At 38.3% G+C, this 18,565-nt stretch overlaps 1 protein-coding gene across 1 annotated transcript in view; it reads right to left on the bottom strand.

The window, feature by feature from the left end:
- TRPM1 (transient receptor potential cation channel subfamily M member 1) overlaps window positions 1-18,565 on the bottom strand; it is a 75,555-nt gene that overhangs the window by 22,054 nt on the left and 34,936 nt on the right. Inside the window, exons 11-22 of the mRNA XM_078854481.1 lie at window positions 17,730-17,864; window positions 15,477-15,527; window positions 14,662-14,697; window positions 12,578-12,718; window positions 11,628-11,657; window positions 7,890-8,182; window positions 6,770-6,998; window positions 4,945-5,067; window positions 4,394-4,525; window positions 3,218-3,346; window positions 2,102-2,353; window positions 23-197 (exon numbers count right to left, since the gene is read on the bottom strand). Coding sequence (XP_078710607.1) covers window positions 23-197; window positions 2,102-2,353; window positions 3,218-3,346; window positions 4,394-4,525; window positions 4,945-5,067; window positions 6,770-6,998; window positions 7,890-8,182; window positions 11,628-11,657; window positions 12,578-12,718; window positions 14,662-14,697; window positions 15,477-15,527; window positions 17,730-17,864 — 1,726 coding nt within the window. The remainder of the gene's footprint in view (window positions 1-22; window positions 198-2,101; window positions 2,354-3,217; window positions 3,347-4,393; window positions 4,526-4,944; window positions 5,068-6,769; window positions 6,999-7,889; window positions 8,183-11,627; window positions 11,658-12,577; window positions 12,719-14,661; window positions 14,698-15,476; window positions 15,528-17,729; window positions 17,865-18,565) is intronic.

The raw sequence follows: 18,565 nt of genomic DNA, 5'->3' as shown, positions 1-18,565 counted from the left end.
TTACTATGAATTCTACTCTTACGGTCTATCTGGTCTGCAAACACCTCTCCATAGATCATCCAGTAGGGCATATAGAAGATGTTGCGGGCTAGTCTCCAAGAGGGCTCCTCATCTGGGTGCAGGATAGCTTGGCGGGCTACTCCGAAACTCATCAGAACCACAAGCATGATGACCACAAAGTACAGCATGTCAATCATCTGGACAGAGGGACCACACAAATATTTTTGTCATAATCAGAAGTTACGTACACGAAAGAACGTGTGTAGGAGAGTGTGTGCAGGAAAACCACCAAGAAAGATTCACGAGAATAAAAAAAATTTCCCCAAACTAGTTGTTTCCCAGATATTATTATGCTTTTACAAATACTGCTCATGAGCCGAAAACATATAAAGTGTAAAAAAATTGCCAAGATCCATTTAAACAGGTAATATGCTTTTCAACTAAAAGGACTATCAGACTATATGGCTTTACAGACCAGATTCCCCCTGCATTAGGGACACTTTACCCTGTCCTACCAAGCCAAGAGACCTCTCAAATCAGCATAATTTGCCACAGTGTTAACTGCTAGATTAGAAGGCATACTTGTGTCCTGGCAATCTCTTGCTGCTGTAATGGCCCTTGGGCTGAAGTCAGTCAGTTCAAATCAGAGCAGCCTTCAGGGTCCCAGGATCTGGGTTGCACAAAGGTGGCTTAAAGCCACCTTTGCAGCACCTCTCCTGAGTAAGATCGTGTGCTCCTCAGTTGCAGTGGAGGTTCTGGGCCTATGAACTTTCCTATGCCTGGCATGGTATGGTGTACATTTATGGTGCCATGAAACTGTATAACAGCAGCAATGACAATAGCAACAAATAAATAACGTACTTATTTTCGGAAAGAGAAAGCAGAGTGAGCATCTTCATATAAGTGCTTGGGCCAGTGACAAGAGTATATATTTGAACTCTTTCTAGCCATACTTTCCCTGAACACACAGAGGCAGCAACATGTTGGACAGTGGCTCTTGTTAAAATTCTGCCACTGACTTGAAGGGAAGTATACAATGACTTCTCTGCTGCTGGTGGTGCTTTCCCTCTCTGTTTGCTGCTAAGTTACCCCTGCGCGAGAGGCTTACATACGAACACTGCTGTTGTGCAACGTTTTGACTTTGGAATGCACCAAGTGAAAGGTATTTTCATCTCTAAGTGCTAAAAGAACTTCATCTCTTCATCTCTCTCAAGTTGAATACTCCCTCGTATCATAAATATATACTCAATATATATTTTAGGAACAGAGGGCAAAATTTTCAAAGTCACCAAAGTGATCTAGGAGCCTGAAACCCCAAATACATATGTTCCAGAAAAGTTCATCTTAACAGAAGTCTGTGTTGTTTCACCTCCTTTCTTAGTTACAGTTATATTCAATTAAATGGAAAATCAAGCGGACTCCCTAGAGCTGCTCCCCTCCTCCTTATGAGTATGTGTATCCTTGGTATACTGGGTTTATTATACGCTAAGGAGGATAATTTTATGGGAGCCTATTTTTACAATATTGGCAGCACAAAGCTCCAAATATATTAGTTCCATTAACTGGAAGCGGTTTAATACTATGCTTTGTTGGAGGAAAGCCAGTTTGGCTTAGATATTAAGAACCACAAGCTCTGGGCAACCACAACTCTAACTGAAGTCAATGGGAGTCGAAGATCCTAAAAGGGCCTCTGAGAATCCGACTCTAAACTTATACATTTTAAATCCTACTTTTATGAAGGGAAATACCCTAAAATGGTTCACTGAGACTTATACTGAGATTAACTAGACTATTCTGAAGAGACTGCAATAGGACAGAAAAGCAGGGTGTTAAGGATAAAAGGTATTGAAACAATTTGAGAAAAATTATCTCTTGAATTAAGGTTATTATTGGTGTACCCAAAATCTCTGTGGGAGTATGCAATTCATGAGTCAAGATTAAGAGCCCTATTCTGCAGCCCTTATTCACAGATCAAATAGGTGAGCAACAGTTGCAGGATTGGTATCTAGAAGAGGAAATTATCTTACTTTCCCAAATCTGCTTTCTTACATAGTTTAAGATGCATCCTTAAAAGCAAGCCTCTAGCTACAGAGGTACTAACCATTTTTCCAATCATCATGACATAGGGTCCCAAATACTTGTTCACACCAAAGATATCCAGTACTCGAATGTACCAGAAAATGATATCCACACAGTAGATTACTCTTCCATAACCCATGTAAGGCTGGTTCTGTAGGCGAAGAATTGCTCCAATTATAAATACTGAAATAGCCACCATATCAGTGATATTCCAGTATTCCTGCAGCCAGACTTTTACTTTCTGGCTCAGCTTGCCTGGCTCCGACATCAGAATCTAAAAGCAAAGGGAAAAAATCCTGAAGAAAATCTGTGGAGTGCATTTTTAAAATAATGGTGGTGAGACAGAGGGCAGTCTGACTGGGTGTAATGGGTTTCATCAGGACTACTTACATGGTGAGCAGGATTTGTCTCTGCAGCAGAGCACATCACTGCTTACAGACTCCATTTAATTTTTCTATTTTGACCCAACTTTCATTTAACCGTAGGATTTCATCACAGTCGCTTAATTCACAGGCTGTGGTCCATTAACTTTTTGTCCATATTTATATCCAAATCAAAATTATATGAGATGTTTATTTTAGGAACACGGTGGGTCAAAGGGGATACAGACTGGGAGGGAACTACAGTGGGGTGAATTGATTTGGCAGTGGGTTTTTGTGCTGTGCTACCAATCTGTAAGATCCGAGATTATAATGAATTAAATACTACTACGAATTTACATACAAAACACTTTCCTCCCTCCCAACCTCTTCATCATACACCATAACTGATCAATGCAACATACATTAATTGTGCATAACAGGAGGCTATTTAGAGATTATATCCTCAGGCCCCCCCCAGGGAAATATACGTAAGAAAGGGGCAGTGAATTCAGGAAACTGCAAAAATTACCTAATGGAATTTTTGACTGATCTTTTGCTCAGGCAGGACAGTTCTGAGAGCCCTGGAGTGGGTAGTAGTTGAAGTCCCCTGCCACTGGTATAGATTTGGAGGAGGTGCAGGGAAGGGAATCTCCTGCCTCATGCAAGGCTTGCCTGTCTACACTACTCCTCCAGCCACCATTCACCATTTATTTATAAATGGCAAGTTCTTCCCCATTATTATGTAAAATAGCAGTTATTGGTGTGATTCACATTACCTCTCTTACTTTCTCTAAAGCCAGAGTCACAATATAGGATATGACAATCCATTCCTGGAGTGAGGGCCAGCGGTCCATCCGCACCAAGATTATATAATTGAACAGCATTAAGTAACCCAGGTATGATATCTGGAAAAAAGAATCCTTTATGTCCATGGACTCTAGGCATTAGTGTGCAGGGCTGTTACACAGTAACTGCTTTGTCCATGGCTGCATAGACAGCATTTAGTTACTTGAGATCCTTCTAAAATTTGTACACAGAGTCATTTGCAGCAAGTTTAAGTGTATAAAGTACAGAACATAAGTGTAAATCAGCAGAAACATACCTAATATTCAGGAACATATTCATAATTGTCCACTAATTTTGGATGTTCAAGTTTCATAGATACCAAGGCCAGAAGGAACCATTGGGAACATCTAGACTGACCTCCTGTATAACACGGGCCATAGAACTTCCCAAAATAATTCCTAGAACAGATCTTTTAGAAAAGCATCCAATCTTGATTTAAAAACGGCCAGTAATGGAGAGTCCACCACAATCCTTGGTAAATTGTTCCAATGGTTAATTACTCACTGTTAAAAAATTACCTTATTTCCAGTCCAAATTTGTCTAGCTTCAACTTCCAGTCATTGGATCATGTTATACCTTTGTCTGCTAGACTGAAGAGACCATTATTAAATATTTGTTCCCCATGTAGGTACTTATAGACTGCAATCAAATCATCCCTTGGCTTTTTCTTGATGCTAGGGGCTGATTTTCAAACTATACCGAATGCTTACAAACTTAATAAAAGTCAAATGGGGAAATAATGGCCACAGTTGTCACAAGCTGGAAATCCAGAATGAGTGGAGACTTTTGAACTTTTTGGTATTTAAAAAAATTAGATACAATAAAGCAACACAGAAGATGGAAAAACAATTTAAAAGATTTTAACTGTGTCTTCTTACGTTTTAATGGGAGTTAGACCATGTGCGATGTGAATTTTGTTATGTGTTCATGTACGATGATGCTAGAAGCGGTATAAATTCATAAGAGAAACAGATGCCAAGGCCAAAGTGCATTTTGTTTGTACCTGTTCTTTAAACTATATATCAAGATGTTTCCCCATTATTTTGTTTTAAATTAATATAAAGTAACAAATTGTTAATAATCAAAAGTCAAGATGAATTACTCACCGTATAAAACCAGAACTTTACAATAGGTGCATTATAGAATTCATAGATTTTTTTTCCAATAGGAAGGCTCCGTTGCTTTTTGTTTCCATTCTCTTCATCTCCTTTTCGGGAGCCTGTATCAGCATTTGCATCCTGGAAGACAGAAACTGGCAGCTTGTCACCAATACAATATCACCTATGAGAAGTTCTTTCAGTCATGATGCTCAATCATCTGTCAGCTACAGAAAGCTTCCTTCTGAACAATAGGACTCTATTCTCTAATCATCCATTTCCATTGCACTTTGAAAAATACAAGGCGAGGTTCTTAGCTGTTGTAAATTGGCATACCTCCACTGATCTCAATACAGCTACATCAAATTCACACTGGCTGATAATGTGGCCTATATAGTCTCAATACTCTAATATACAAGGATTTTTGTTTCTACACAGACAGGTGACATGGAAAATTTGCAGATTTCAATCTGAAGTGGCCAATGGCATAACTGTAGGCAATTCTGAATATTAAGTATGCTGGCTAAGTTAAGAACATTCTGATAAGGTTTAGTACCAACCACATTTTCCTCCTCTTTTTCTTTGCCATCTTCATTTTCTCTTGATGTCTGATAGGAAAAATCATCAGAAGTGCGAAACTCTAGGAACAGGATGGTTGGCGGGAAGAGAATCCCCATTATAACCTGGGCAAGAAAAGAGGTATCACTTCAATGCATCATTAGATTTTTTAAAAAACAACATTATTTCTTTTGTCGCCATCATTTCTCTGAATCACATTCAACATACAGGAAGCTACTGAAATAATTAGTATTTACAAAGCACAAGTATTACACATAGCACTGTAATGAGTTTTAAGATAGAACATGGAGCTTGCTCTGGAAGACTTATATCTGTAGATACATTGCAATGAAACACATCAGAAGGTAAAAGTGTTGCAGGACAGAGTTCATCAGCTAAATTCAGAGGAACAAAACACAGCAGGATGGTGAAGGGAGCAGGTTCTTACCAAAGCTTATAAATTAGTCTGATGTGAAACAGGGGGTTCTCAGAAGAGTTTTGAAAGAATAAAAGGGGGAAGCTTAGCAAACAACAACTGGGAAAGCTTTCTAAGCATGAGAGATAGCATGCAAGAAGGCACTTAAAAAGAGTTGGAGGACGAGATAAAAGGAGTAGTTAGGGGAGGGAATGAGAATAGAAGGTTTGGGGGAAATACAGGTGAGGAGGATAGAACTGGAAGGTTAGGGAAGGCTGAATTTTGCATGGAAGAGGAAGGGAGTCAGTGAATAGATTTAACAAGGGAGAGATGTGATCTGAAAGAAGGGAGAGGATCGTGAGATTTGACGCAAGAGTTGGAGAGAAGTGGAAAGTGAGAGACTTGAAGATGAGACAGGTCAAGAAGAGAGAAAAGCAGAGAATGGATCAGGATGTTGGCAGGAGAAGAAGAAACATAAAGATGGATATTGTAGATGTTATGGTGTGAAAAATCAACTGGATCTGGTGATGACCTGGAAGTGAGAAAATGAGAGATGGGTTGGAGATGACATCAAGGTGACAGGCCTACATGTGGAAGGCAGTTTTAACAATATAGGATAAGAGAAGGATTTCACCTGATTATAGCCCAGAAAATCATATATTATCCTCCTCACAAGCAACACCAAAACATTCTTCACACTGTGTGTATCATGTGTCTCCCCTTTGCCAAACTTAACATTATTCATGTTTAGCAGTTATTCATTCTTTGAACCCACTCTTGAACAATCACCTGAGTCTCATCAATGGAAAGACAGAGAAATCAGCAGAACAAGTGTTCAAGCCCACAAAATAAGAAAAGATTCTTCCTAAAAAATGTGTTTTTTTCCCATCATTCTACTCTTTGCTATTCTACATTGGTTCTTATACCACCCTTTTCACTGTACTATCTGAGCTCCTTCCAGTATTGCATTAAGAGATGTGACTAGCATTTGTCACATGTGGTTTGTTCTCTGTCTCACATGCTTTATTATGTGGCCTTCACCACAGTAGTAGCTGAGCATGATGAATGTCTTTTGGCTTCTCATGTAATATAACTAATTTTCATGGCTGGGGTATAAACTTAAATGAACAGCTTTTGTCATATATCTGGCTTTGCTTCCAGATTTAAAGCATACTAAGCCTTTTATTGCCTACTACCCCCCTCTGCCATGGGGATGTTGTCACTTAAATATTCTGAGGTAAGGAGCCAGAAAAATTAGCTTCACAAAAGAAATACTTTTAAAGCACCCCTATAATTAGGGGGCTGAATGGTTATATGAATAAATATACTAAATATGATACAATACTATATGCCATAGCTGTATCTTCAACATCAGTGCCAAGGAAATTACTGCAATTGTGTAGAAGAAATACCTTAAGGCCTGGGTTTTTCCGCATGCGTAGCCGCCCCATCCACATGTCTGTTAATAACATCTGGCTGCAAGTGTGAGCTATGAAGTCCCTGTGTTTAGCTGCCACAGCAAGTTTTAGGCAGGTGGAGTTACTCCAGTTTTTCAGTTCATAGGTCAGCAATTTCATGGCAACCTGTTCATCATGTTTATAGGATTGATCTAACAACTCAACAGCCAGCTGGCCAAAATCTCTGAAGAAAAGGAGACATGCAAAAAGAATCTGATGAACTTTGCTTAAAAATTTTAGTGTTCCCTTAAATTTGATTGTAAACTCTTTTGGGCTGGTACAGTGTTTTCCCATGTGTTTGTACAGCATCAAGCACAACTGGGCCTCAATCATGATTTGTGCTAGCATGCAAAAGCTCCACACAAAAAAATATAAATGATAATTAACTTTGGTGCTTAAGAAGCTATTGACTAGAAATGTCATTATTGCTTGTGAAATATTTTTGATCCTTTGATTACAGGCACTATAGAAGTTGTAATTGTCATATTGTAAACTTCTAACATTCTAAGGACAATTATAATAAAGCCAATTACATTTGAAAGTTTTGAAGAAATTTGTTTAAAACTAAAAAAGCAATAAGGCACAGAGACTAACAAAACCAAGTAGAGTGCATAGAGTAACACATAATTTTCATTCCCTTTAAACTTATTTTTATTTTTAATCACCTTCAAACATGACAACTTCTGTCACAGCTCTTGTGAGACTGTTTGTGATAAAACTTAGTAGACGAAATTTACCGCTTCAGAGAATTCATATACATCAGTTAATCCTGACCTAGTGAGGTAAACTAATTTTATTTTATAAAGGAGGAAACAGGCAGAGAGGTTAAGCAATTTTCCTAAGGCCACAGAGGGACTCCAAGATATGATAACTCAAAAGTTCTTGCATCCCAGTCTTGTACTTATATCCTCAAACTTCATAGATGAAAAAGGTTGGTCAGAAAAATGGGCCAAACAATCATCCCTCGTGACCCACCATCTTAAAAATTAATTACAATTGCTCAAAAATAACTTTGAGCAGTCCATATGGCCCCATATATACAAATGAATTATGCACTATGTGCCAATTAACTAACTTTGAGTTGTTGTCCAAATCCTGAGAGATGTCATCCACCAGTTCACTCTCTGAAGACTCATGGGCCATGGATTTGTACAGTTTACATGCCACAAGTGCTTTGGCCATGGTCTCCTCCCCTCGCTGCCAAAGAAAGAGTGCCATCTTCTGCCGTTTCATCAGCACTGCCCATACCATGAGTTCATGAAATGGGTACTGAAAGCGGCTGACTTCTGGGTCATCCACATCAATATCTATCTCTTCCTCCTTTTTCTTTTTCTTCTTCTTCTTCCCTTTGGTTGGAGGCTCATCATCCTAAAGGAAAGCAAAACAAAATTCTTGCCACTGAATTCTGAAAGCTATTTTGACCCCTATTCCATGCATAAAGAACATGTTGAGATGACTACTGGCATTTCCAAAAGAAAATGTGAACTTCCCATTAACAAGAAGCCTATGTTCCTTGAATTACATCATGTTCTGTAATTTAATTTCTGATTTGTTTCTATAAAGAATGCCAAAAACAAAATAATGAAATAATACCTTATCAACAGATCATGAATTGGGCTAGCACTCCTGGGTTAACATTTTGGCCACAGAACCATTACTTGCATGCTTCATTATGAGTCACTAACATTCTATGAATATAGTAGAACCCTATTATATTAAAGTTATCACTTTACACAAGCCAGCTAGAGTATAAGTGGAATTGTACTGCATGTGTAATTGCCCTGGTTGCTTTGCGGTAAACTGAAACAACTTAGGACTTTTATTCTATTGAATTGTCAATGGAGCTTCACTATAAGTAGATTACGCTGTAGTCTCTGATTTGATATGGTCTCTCTCTATTCCTGCAGAATAATGCTTCATATCAGGCATCAAAGCAATTTTTAAACCAACATGCAGATGAAGAGAAGGGAAAACAGGCAAAGGGAAAAGGCAGATAGACAGAATCCTTAGGAACAGAGTTAAGATACTAAAGGGAATGTTCACCTTTGAATAAGGAATCTCCTCGTATGTATGCAGTACAAACTGAAGGTATAACTATCCCATTTCCTAAAAGGATAAGGAGGATAGGCCATTACTACAGGAACCAACATGGAAGTAACTGAAGGGAGATACAGACAATGGAGCAGGATCCTAAAGGGAGAAAAGCCATGTTGGGAAAATTAAGGTTTAAACAATGTAGGAAGAATACTACATATATCACTATAGATAGAGCTATTGATAATTTTTAGGGCTCGATTCCACTATCAGAGATGAAGTGCAAGTAGTGGTGATAAACACTTTATAACATCAATCCTTGTGCATACAAAGTGCACTAGATTCTTTTAAGGAAGTATGCAGCAGCATGAGCTATATATCCAAGTTCAGAATTAAATTTTAGAGCAGGGATTCTCAAACTGGGGGGTCGGGACCCCTCAGGGGGTCATGAGGTTATTACATGGGGGGTCGTGAGCTGTCATCCTCCATCCCAAATCCCGCTTTGCCTCCAGCATTTATAATGGTATTAAATATATTTAAAAGTGTTTTTAATTGATAAGGGGGGTCGTACTCAGAGGCTTGGTACGTGAAAGGGGTCACCAGTACAAAAGTTGGAGAACCACTCTTTTAGAGCCTGAGATTCCAAGCAGAAGTCTTCACTTTTTCCTTAAATTCATCTCACTTCTTCCTACTTTCCAACAATTTCAGGAAGGGAGAAGTGGTCCTTAGAGAAATTGCAGTGGTCATTATTCACATGCATTTAGAAAAAATGTTATCTGTCTTTCAAGGAAAAGGCTGTGCACACACAGCCAAGTGCCATTTCAAATCCGAAGACGAGAACTGCATTTTTTTGGTATAAAAGAAGAAGCGATGATTGCAAAATACCAAATAATTTATAGTTAATAGTAAAGAAAATAAAAAACTGGAAATGAAGAAAGTTAATATTCCCTCTTCTTTCCACATGATCACAAAAGATTTCTTTGGAATATTTTTTAAAAGTTAAAAAAGTTTTATTTTTCACCCTTTCTTTTCTTTTAGATAGACAGAACTGCACCCACTGCACAATGAAGAAAACAGAATTAAACTTCAAAACACTTCAATTTGTTCTGTGTAAAGCATTTGCCACTGAAGAAAAGCATAAAAACATCAAAATATGTTCTTGGAAAATACTGAGTAACCTGCATGTGAATAAGGCCACATATCTCAGAGCTCGACTCTGTGGTATATAAATGAGACCACATCTCTTCAGGTCTTGTTTCCTGCTGTCTGTAACCTGAGCACTTTGCCCTAAAGCTGTTAGAAAATATGAAGTCGATCTGAGAGGAAAATTAAGTTTATTTACACTTTCTTCATACAAGGAAACGCTGCTTATCTGCTTTGGAAAACATAGGCCTTTGTGCATATATATTTTACAACTGACTTTAGCTTCAACATAAAACTCTATTCACTAGGGTTACGAATTTTGGTTGGATGTATTCCTGGAGATTTCATCACATGACATAATCTTTAATAAAAGATTAATCTTTAAATCCTGGAGACTCCAGGGAAATCCTGGAGGGTTGGCAACCTTACTATTCACACAGTGATAATACAAGCTTACTTATATGCTTCATATACAAAAGTCCCTAATCTTTTCAGATACCAAGTATCTAACTGCTATGTTCTAAGGTATCTATTAGAAATGTTTAGCTCTGCCTTCAGATCAGATACTGAGCTTTCCCAAAGTTTGTTGGAATCTGAACCAGGGTTCTGGTTTGGGCCCATGGGAGAGACAGGCCCCAGGTACAACATTTGGATCGAAATCTAAACTTCCCTGAAGTTCTGGGGTGGTTGGGGCAGGGCTCAGACCTGTGGCTGGGATGCAGGTTCGGGTCCCCCTCATCTTTGGGCTGTTTACATCAGAGCGGTGCTGATATGCTCTGAAATAATTAGCTATGTTTTACAACGGAAGAAAATAACGAACATAACACTTAGTTAACTTGACTGAAAAAGCAATTTCCCTCTCTGACCTATCGAAGGCTATGTCTACGCTACATCTACATGTAAGGATGTAAGTACAGATGCAGCCAGTCCAGCTAGCACAGTTATAAATAGTAGTGTAGATGGGAGACATAGCTTAGGTGAGACAAGCAGAGTGCCCTACATGCCTTAACCCCCAGGGTACATCCCTACATGGCTCTCTACATGCCCAAACCATGCCCTCGCACATCTATGCTGCTATCTTTAACACTGTAGCGTTTCGCTACCTCTCCCCTGTGAGAGCCTTTCCTTCCCACTGCCAGAGCCTTTCGCTGCCGTGCGTAGCTACACACCAAAGTGACAAGTATGGACACAGCCTGCCTTTCACAGCGGTGTGTAACACAAACGTAGTGCCTGTACTCTACGTGCTGCTATAGACAGCCTAAATCTTCCATGCATAAACTGCACTTTAAATATAAAGAGGATTTGACCATAAATTACTCAGCTGCTGTATTCTCTCTCATCACTATGTTCTCTGTGTTCACATCTAAAATTGTTTTATCTACAATATTTTCCAACATGGGAGTCTGTTATTACGTAATACTACTAAAAAAACTGCTTGAGGATTATGTGAGCAAAGCTCTACGCAGAACTCAAGACCTTAAATATAAAGCAGGTTGCTGGTATTTCAAAAGTAATCTGTAAAATAGAAGATCCCAGCCAGAAACAATTTATATTAAATCAGCATAAAACTGAGAAAGCCCAGAATGATGCAGAAAGGTGTTTTTCCTAGTTATATGAAAAAAAAAATCCAACTTACCTCCATTCCTAAAAGTTTAAGAGCTTTTGGCTGCATATTTAAAAGAAAAAAGAAAAAGAAAAGAAATCTAGTTAGATGGAGGGGAAAATGCAAAGGTGTAAGAGTGCCAAAGAAAGTAATTTTTTCATTTGCATAGATAGGAACATTATCTGGCTAGTAGCTGTAACTCTATTTTGGAAGGGAAACCCCCCCACAAGCTTCTTATCTTGCCCCCCACCCCCAAAATCATCCTTTGACTCTGATACAAAAAGACCACTTCCGAATTAAAAACAAAAAAACAAACCCATTTAATCAGAGGCATCTATGAGAAACAAGCCCGTGGTGAAACCTGTTTGCCTATTTTTTTCCCCTTAGAAATTAGAATCTTTGTTCTATTACATTTTCTTAAAATGACTCCTCTTTATATTCCATTAGCTTCACGGTCAATACTATATTCTGGCAAGAGAACAGTTTATTTTGGGTAATAAGCCCTTACTCTTGGAAGCAATCTTTTACAAGATATTTGCAAAATTGTTCCTCTTCTGAGGCAGTTCCTTTGGCTTACTTGGATTGGGCCCATGGATTATTACAATTACTTGCTCACTGAGTTGTAGTTTATCCCTGTGTTTATTTTATATCACTATTTTATGCAGTTACAATAACTTTAGAAGGTCATGCTCACAAATTAAAACTAGGAATGGCTAAACATGCATAACACCACAGTTAGAAATATTTGTTAATTACCAAGAAGCGTGGAAAGTGCATACTTGCACATCATATTTAGCACCTATTGGGACCCTGAGTCTTTGTTCTTCAGCTCAGATATTTTGTATTATCCTCATATTAACTCCACAGGCTGTTAAATGAAGATCAAATGGACACACAGTGGTTCACATAAGATTGAAGAAGTGGAGAATTAGTTATTTTGATTATCAGCACTATGGGGAAATATAACATTAACACATTCTTACCCTCTTTGGTCCAAATAAATTATTGTAAAGGGTCCGAAAACTTTTTCGAGTATAGTTGCAGCGATAAGCTCCACCCATGAGGTATTCAAGTACAAGACCAATATCTATCAGGCTGATATGATAATCAGGTGGAAGATTTCCCTACAAAATACAAAGTGTATTTTTAGGATATAAAACAACAATAAAGCATATACAGAGAGTTGCCTTGGCTATATACAACATGACACATTTATGTTCATACTTGGTAGACTTTAATATTTTATTCATTATTAACATATCCATTCAGGAAAATTTTTTTACTTGGGGCCAAATTCTCCCATGTCTGTCTATCTAAGGGTAGAATTTCAGCAGTGGTTGTTGGTAACATATATATCAGTACAGAGTTATTTGCAGCAGTTAAATATAATATGTAATGGAACAATAAATGTATGAGGCAAGGGAAGAAGACAAGAGCTTTATAGTTTTTAATATATTTCTGTTAAAATGGATACAATCACATTATTTTTAATAAATAAATGCAGCTGAAGATTTATAAACATTCTGTTGGTTATGTGCTCCATGGACATTTGATGTAATTTCATACGTTTTCATTTTATAGATAACTTGCTTAATTTTAGTGTGGCTATCTCATGGCTGAAAGATTAAAGTGATGACCAATCTTACTAGAGGTACACAGTGCTGAGAATTTAATTTGAAACCATTTTTAATTCAAAAATAAAAATGAAGTGTTTAATAGCCATGAGGCTTGGTTCTGCAGAACCTGACTGATGAAAGTACTCTTCACATGCACGAGTAGTTGCTCTGAAGTCAATGGGACTGCTCATGGGAGACAGGGCTTGCAGGATGGCCCCCAGTGGCTTTGAGTTCTTTGAACTGAATTAATAACATTCCATTCCATATTTGAATGGGATTTCGCTCTGCAAACTAATCTGAACAGCTTTGTCTATTTTAAGGTTTTATTCATGCAAGAATTAATTTTGCTTTTGAGATGGTTTAAAGATGGCTTTTTGTATAATGGAGTGGGTGGGTTTTTTTCCTGTACCCCTTAATAAAAATCAAAACAAGCATTTTATTACTATAACATTTCTACTAATACGCTACTTGAATACTTATGATCTGTGCAATAATTTAATGAGATATCATTATAGTGCTCATACTCCAAATGTATACATATTATCACGAATAATTTTATACAGTACAAGATTATAAACAATATTAATACATTTGATAAACTATAAATATACTATGCTACTAAGTATATTCAGTTATGGAGAACATTATAGTACTTGCAAACTCTACAGTATACTAGATGCTCAGATACCATAGTGATGAGCATGGTATAAAAACCTGAATATAAACAGAAAACGTCTATATTTAATTTACTCATCCTCAAAATGTGAGTCTCTTGTGTTTTAAAATAAAAAGTGACAATTATAAATTAAAAGGGGATTGCAAATTGTGAGATTCGTCACGGAAATCAAAGAGAAAATTATCCATATTGGACAGTATAATGTGTCCTTAAGATAAATATAATAGTTCAATGGACTTTAGATAAGTCCCCAAACGAAGTCAATGGAAAGACTCCTATTGACTTCAGTAGACTTTGGATCAAGTCTTTGGATCAAGACTTTTGGATTATTATTTGTTTTAATTATTCTATTTATTTCAGGATAAGTCAGATTTGTTTATATACCTTGCTTTTAAAAAAGATAGCAATTACCTGTAGTATGCTGATACAAGAGTTTCCTCCTGCTTCTGAAATGTGTCAGTATACACTGTAGCTTTTACTGTATGAATAACATTTTTCCCCACTTCATTATTATCTACAATTCCCAGCCCATCATGTACAGGGAAATTTGGGTTAATCTGCCGTCTAAACTAGGTAAACAAGCAGGTTGTATAACCTGTATTGTCATATTGTTAAAGATTGGACAGTTACATTAAATCTCCCAGAACTGTGACAGAACACTATCTTTCACTGTTCTAACTGTATCCTTTTTTGCACACCACAGCAAGGTTTAGTCTAGAACACCACTTAGCAATAAACTACGATGAAAGCGCTACATTCTAGGGAAACAAATCACCTCAAGGTTAACCCAACCAAATCCCCGAGCTTGTCGCTGAATGAGAGTGAGCCATGGAAATGTGATGACCAGAAGGAGAAAGATGGACAGATAGAAAAAAAATACACAGAAGAGAATTAGTACCATTGGAAAATGTGAATAATGAAAAATTAGATGAGAATTAAACCCTGAGGTGGATCATTATGGATTATACATTGACCCAATCCTGCAAAACTTTCATGAGGAACTCTCACTGAAATCAGTTGAGGTGTTCCCTGCAACAGAAATGCAGGATATACCCTGTGTAGCAAAACAGAAGCAAAACCCATCAAATATAGTGAATTTAAGACTAAGCCTTACAGTACATTTATATGCAGTGGATGGTAATGAATAACAGATTTATGACTTCTAACTCTGAAGAGTGGAAGTGACTTTCTCCCAATGGAAGTGATGGAAGTAACATTGCTTGGGAGTCTGAAAAACACACTAGTAAATACACAAAAAGGAACAATCCTGCATTGGCAGGTGGATGGACTGGATAATGGAGTAGATATTTTCTCTCTCTAACTTCTGATTCTGTAATTTTGCAGGGAAATATTTTTCCACTGTAATGTTGTATGTAAGCTTCTTTGGATATAAAAAGAAATTAAGTATATTTAAATCTGGTCTGAATATCTTACACTACTAGTGATTTAACTTCCCTCTCCTTAAAAACTATAATTTCATTTCAAAGTTTTATTTTCCATCTACATTATGTTCACTTCCCCCATTGATTTGTACAATTAAAATAATCATGAAAATAAATCCCAATATCTGGAAATAATATAAAAACTTACCTTTTTCACATCCCTGACTAGCAAATGCAGTGTATTTGGTGGACCCAATCTCTGAAAGAGAGACCATTCATATTTTGTTAGGTCTTTAATTCTTCCCTTTAATTAAAAAAAAAAGCATAGTTTCTGCAAAGCATTAGAAATTTGGATGTGAATTCCCTGCACTATTATTTGTTCATTATTAGAACAGAACATCAGTATGTACTGTTTTCTTCATGGATAAAAAGATTGGCGGCATAACTGGCCAAAAGTAACAAGTCACTAACAGAGTTTACAGCCACTTTGTGCTGCTAGGAACCCTGTGCAATGGTCCAGTCCTCAGATATAGATCATAGGAGCCTTCGGGTTGCCTTAACTTGCACAGGCTGCCAACAGCTACAAGGGGCTGTAATCCCCACCTGGGAATCGCAATGTGCCAGGATGCCTTGGCACTGACCCTTTACCTTTGGCCACACCTCCCACACTAACATCAGGGAGAGTTGATGTAGGAGTAGTTGATGGCAGCTCTGTGCCTCTGCAGGATCTACTCCGGGGGAATGCCGCATCAAAAATGACATATTCTGTACCCAATATTTTACGATTCCGCAAAATTCTGCACATTTTATTTGTAAAAATAACACAATATAATCATGCTAGTTTCAATTATTTTGTAATTTATTTCAAATACCTATCAGCAACTATGTCTACAATAATACAGACAACAAAAAAGAGTCAAGAAATGTTTTTTGACAAGTAGATTCCTTAATACAGAACTCTGAGTAATAATTCATTTAAACTACAATATGGAAACGTATTTCCTGCACCCCTCAGAAGCAGTGCAATGGCTTGGGGAAGACAGGGATAGTGGAGGAGCTGAGGGAGAGGGAAATAACTGCTGAGAAGGAGCCTGGGTGTGAACTCGGAGGGTTGTTGGGTGTGGGTGGGAGAACAATGTAACAGGTTTTTGGGAGGGGGAAGGGTTTGTTAGGGAGCCACCACCATGCAGACCCTGGCTGACCCATAGTCTCTCTCATTTAGTCAGGCACATCTGCCCTGTCCCCATGTGTCCCTGAACCCCACCTCAGCCCCTTCCCCATCGCCATGTGTCCCTGCACCCCCACTTAGCTACCTCCTATCCCCATGTGTCTCTGCACCCCCACTCCCATTCAGCCCCTGCCCCAGTCTGTCACCCCCACTAGCCCTTCTGAACCCCACTCTGACCCCCCAGGTGCCCCATGCTGTCTGTGTCCCCATATTCCGTGCCTTCTGATCTGCCCCCATGAGCAGGGTGCTATGAGGAAGGCAACTTCTTTCTCTTTCCTAACTGGAGCTGGGGCTGGTCCTGCCCAGGAGCCCCTCCTCTGAGTTCTGGTGCCACAGTGGCTCCTCGTGGGTGAAAGGAGAAACTGCAGCACCTTTCCAGCAGAATGTATTTTTTGTGGAAGAAAATTCTGTGCAGCACATGAATTCTGCACATGCACAGCGGTGCAGAATTCCCCCAGGAGTAAGGACCTACTAGGGTGTTCTGTCTGGGTTTGTGCAAAGGAGACTCTAGTCCCAAGCAGCCTATGTGTTATAAAAGAGGCAGCATGACCTAGTGGATAATGCACTGGACTGGGATTCAGGAGAACTGGGTTTTATTCCTGGTTCTGCCACTGCCCTGCTGGGTGACCTTGGGCAAGTCACTTTGCCCCTGTGCCTTGGTTTCCCCATCTGTAAATGGGAATAATGATACTCAGTGCCAGGTGTAAAGTGCTTTGGGATTTATGGATGAGAGTTTCTATATAACATTTTATTATTACAACAATAAAGAATAAAGAAATGACAACTAACTGAGGGTCAACAAGATTGTGTCACACATCAGTGAGGAAGTTAAGAATATGCCAGTAAAAAGCCACAGTTATTGGCTGATATTATTGTTTTAATGGCAATACTAGTTATTGAAAATTTCTTAATATGCATTTTAAAAATACTTCACTATATTTACATGATAAACCATAAGACCATCTAAAAGCTGCTCTAGGCTTAGTCAAGATACTCTGTGTATCTTAAAAGTATTATGAAGCCAGGAGTTATTACAGTGACTCCCTCTAGTGATATGCACCTTTCGTAGACTGTCAGTGCACCGAGTTTTTTCCCCCTGCAATTGTTGAAGTATAAAATGAAACCACCAGTTGGACAGTTTCTGTGCCAGTTATTGGGGGGGAAAAGAGAGAAAGGAAAAGGTGTCAACCATGAGAGATACTGCAGTTTATATCAGCATCACAGCTCACTCACAGTATTATAAAGCTCTTCTAGTCGAGGAATAGTGAGGAAGCGTTGCATGTTCACTCCATTTTCAATCAAGAGTTTCACAAAATCAACTCGATCCAGTACCAGGGCGTCCAGCATAGCCTGCTCCAGGGAATTCACCTGAGAGTTGAGGAGAGAGAACACAATGCAAACCCTGGGCAAGTAAGTCAGAGATGTTGTGCTAGCAACTGCAAACTGAAGTTTTTTGGTTGTTTAATAAAAGAATTCACATGTGAATTTCAAGCCATGTTCAGTCATCTACACATCAAACGTAATTTTGAAAAATGAAAATGTCCCTGATAGGTGTTCCATGTATAGTTTAGATGTTGTGGTTTTGTTTTTTGGGGGGTTTTTTGGATGTGTCCTTAATGTTGAAGTAATGAGAGCAGTAAATGAAACCTTTAGGAGAATGATTGTAACTTTCAGTACTTTTTGTTTGGTATCTTACAGCTAAACCAAGTGAAATGACACATTATACGAAGAGGTGGGCTTGCTTGCTATGTGTGATGGGAGCAGGTTAAATTTAAAAAGAATGAACTGCACAAACATAAAGAGTGTTTTGTACCATAACAACCCACATAGGCTGCTTCCATTCAATTGACAAGCTGTTGCCTCAAATAGAGTGAAGTGGCAATATGCACTCTCTCCGATCTTCTGAAAAGAAATCCCCAAGTTGTTGCTGGAAATATTGGTCAGCTTCTCTTAATATGGCCAAACATGGGAACAACCCAACAGACTATTCAACTTAAAAAAAATTAAAATAAACTGATAGGAAATTCAAAACACAAGAACTGTCTTCCTATAAAATGTAAAGTCTCCCC

The sequence above is a fragment of the Lepidochelys kempii genome, chromosome 10 (genome assembly GCF_965140285.1).
Source record: "Lepidochelys kempii isolate rLepKem1 chromosome 10, rLepKem1.hap1, whole genome shotgun sequence".
NCBI lineage: Eukaryota > Metazoa > Chordata > Testudines > Cheloniidae > Lepidochelys > Lepidochelys kempii.
This window is presented reverse-complemented; position numbering and strand designations above follow the sequence as displayed.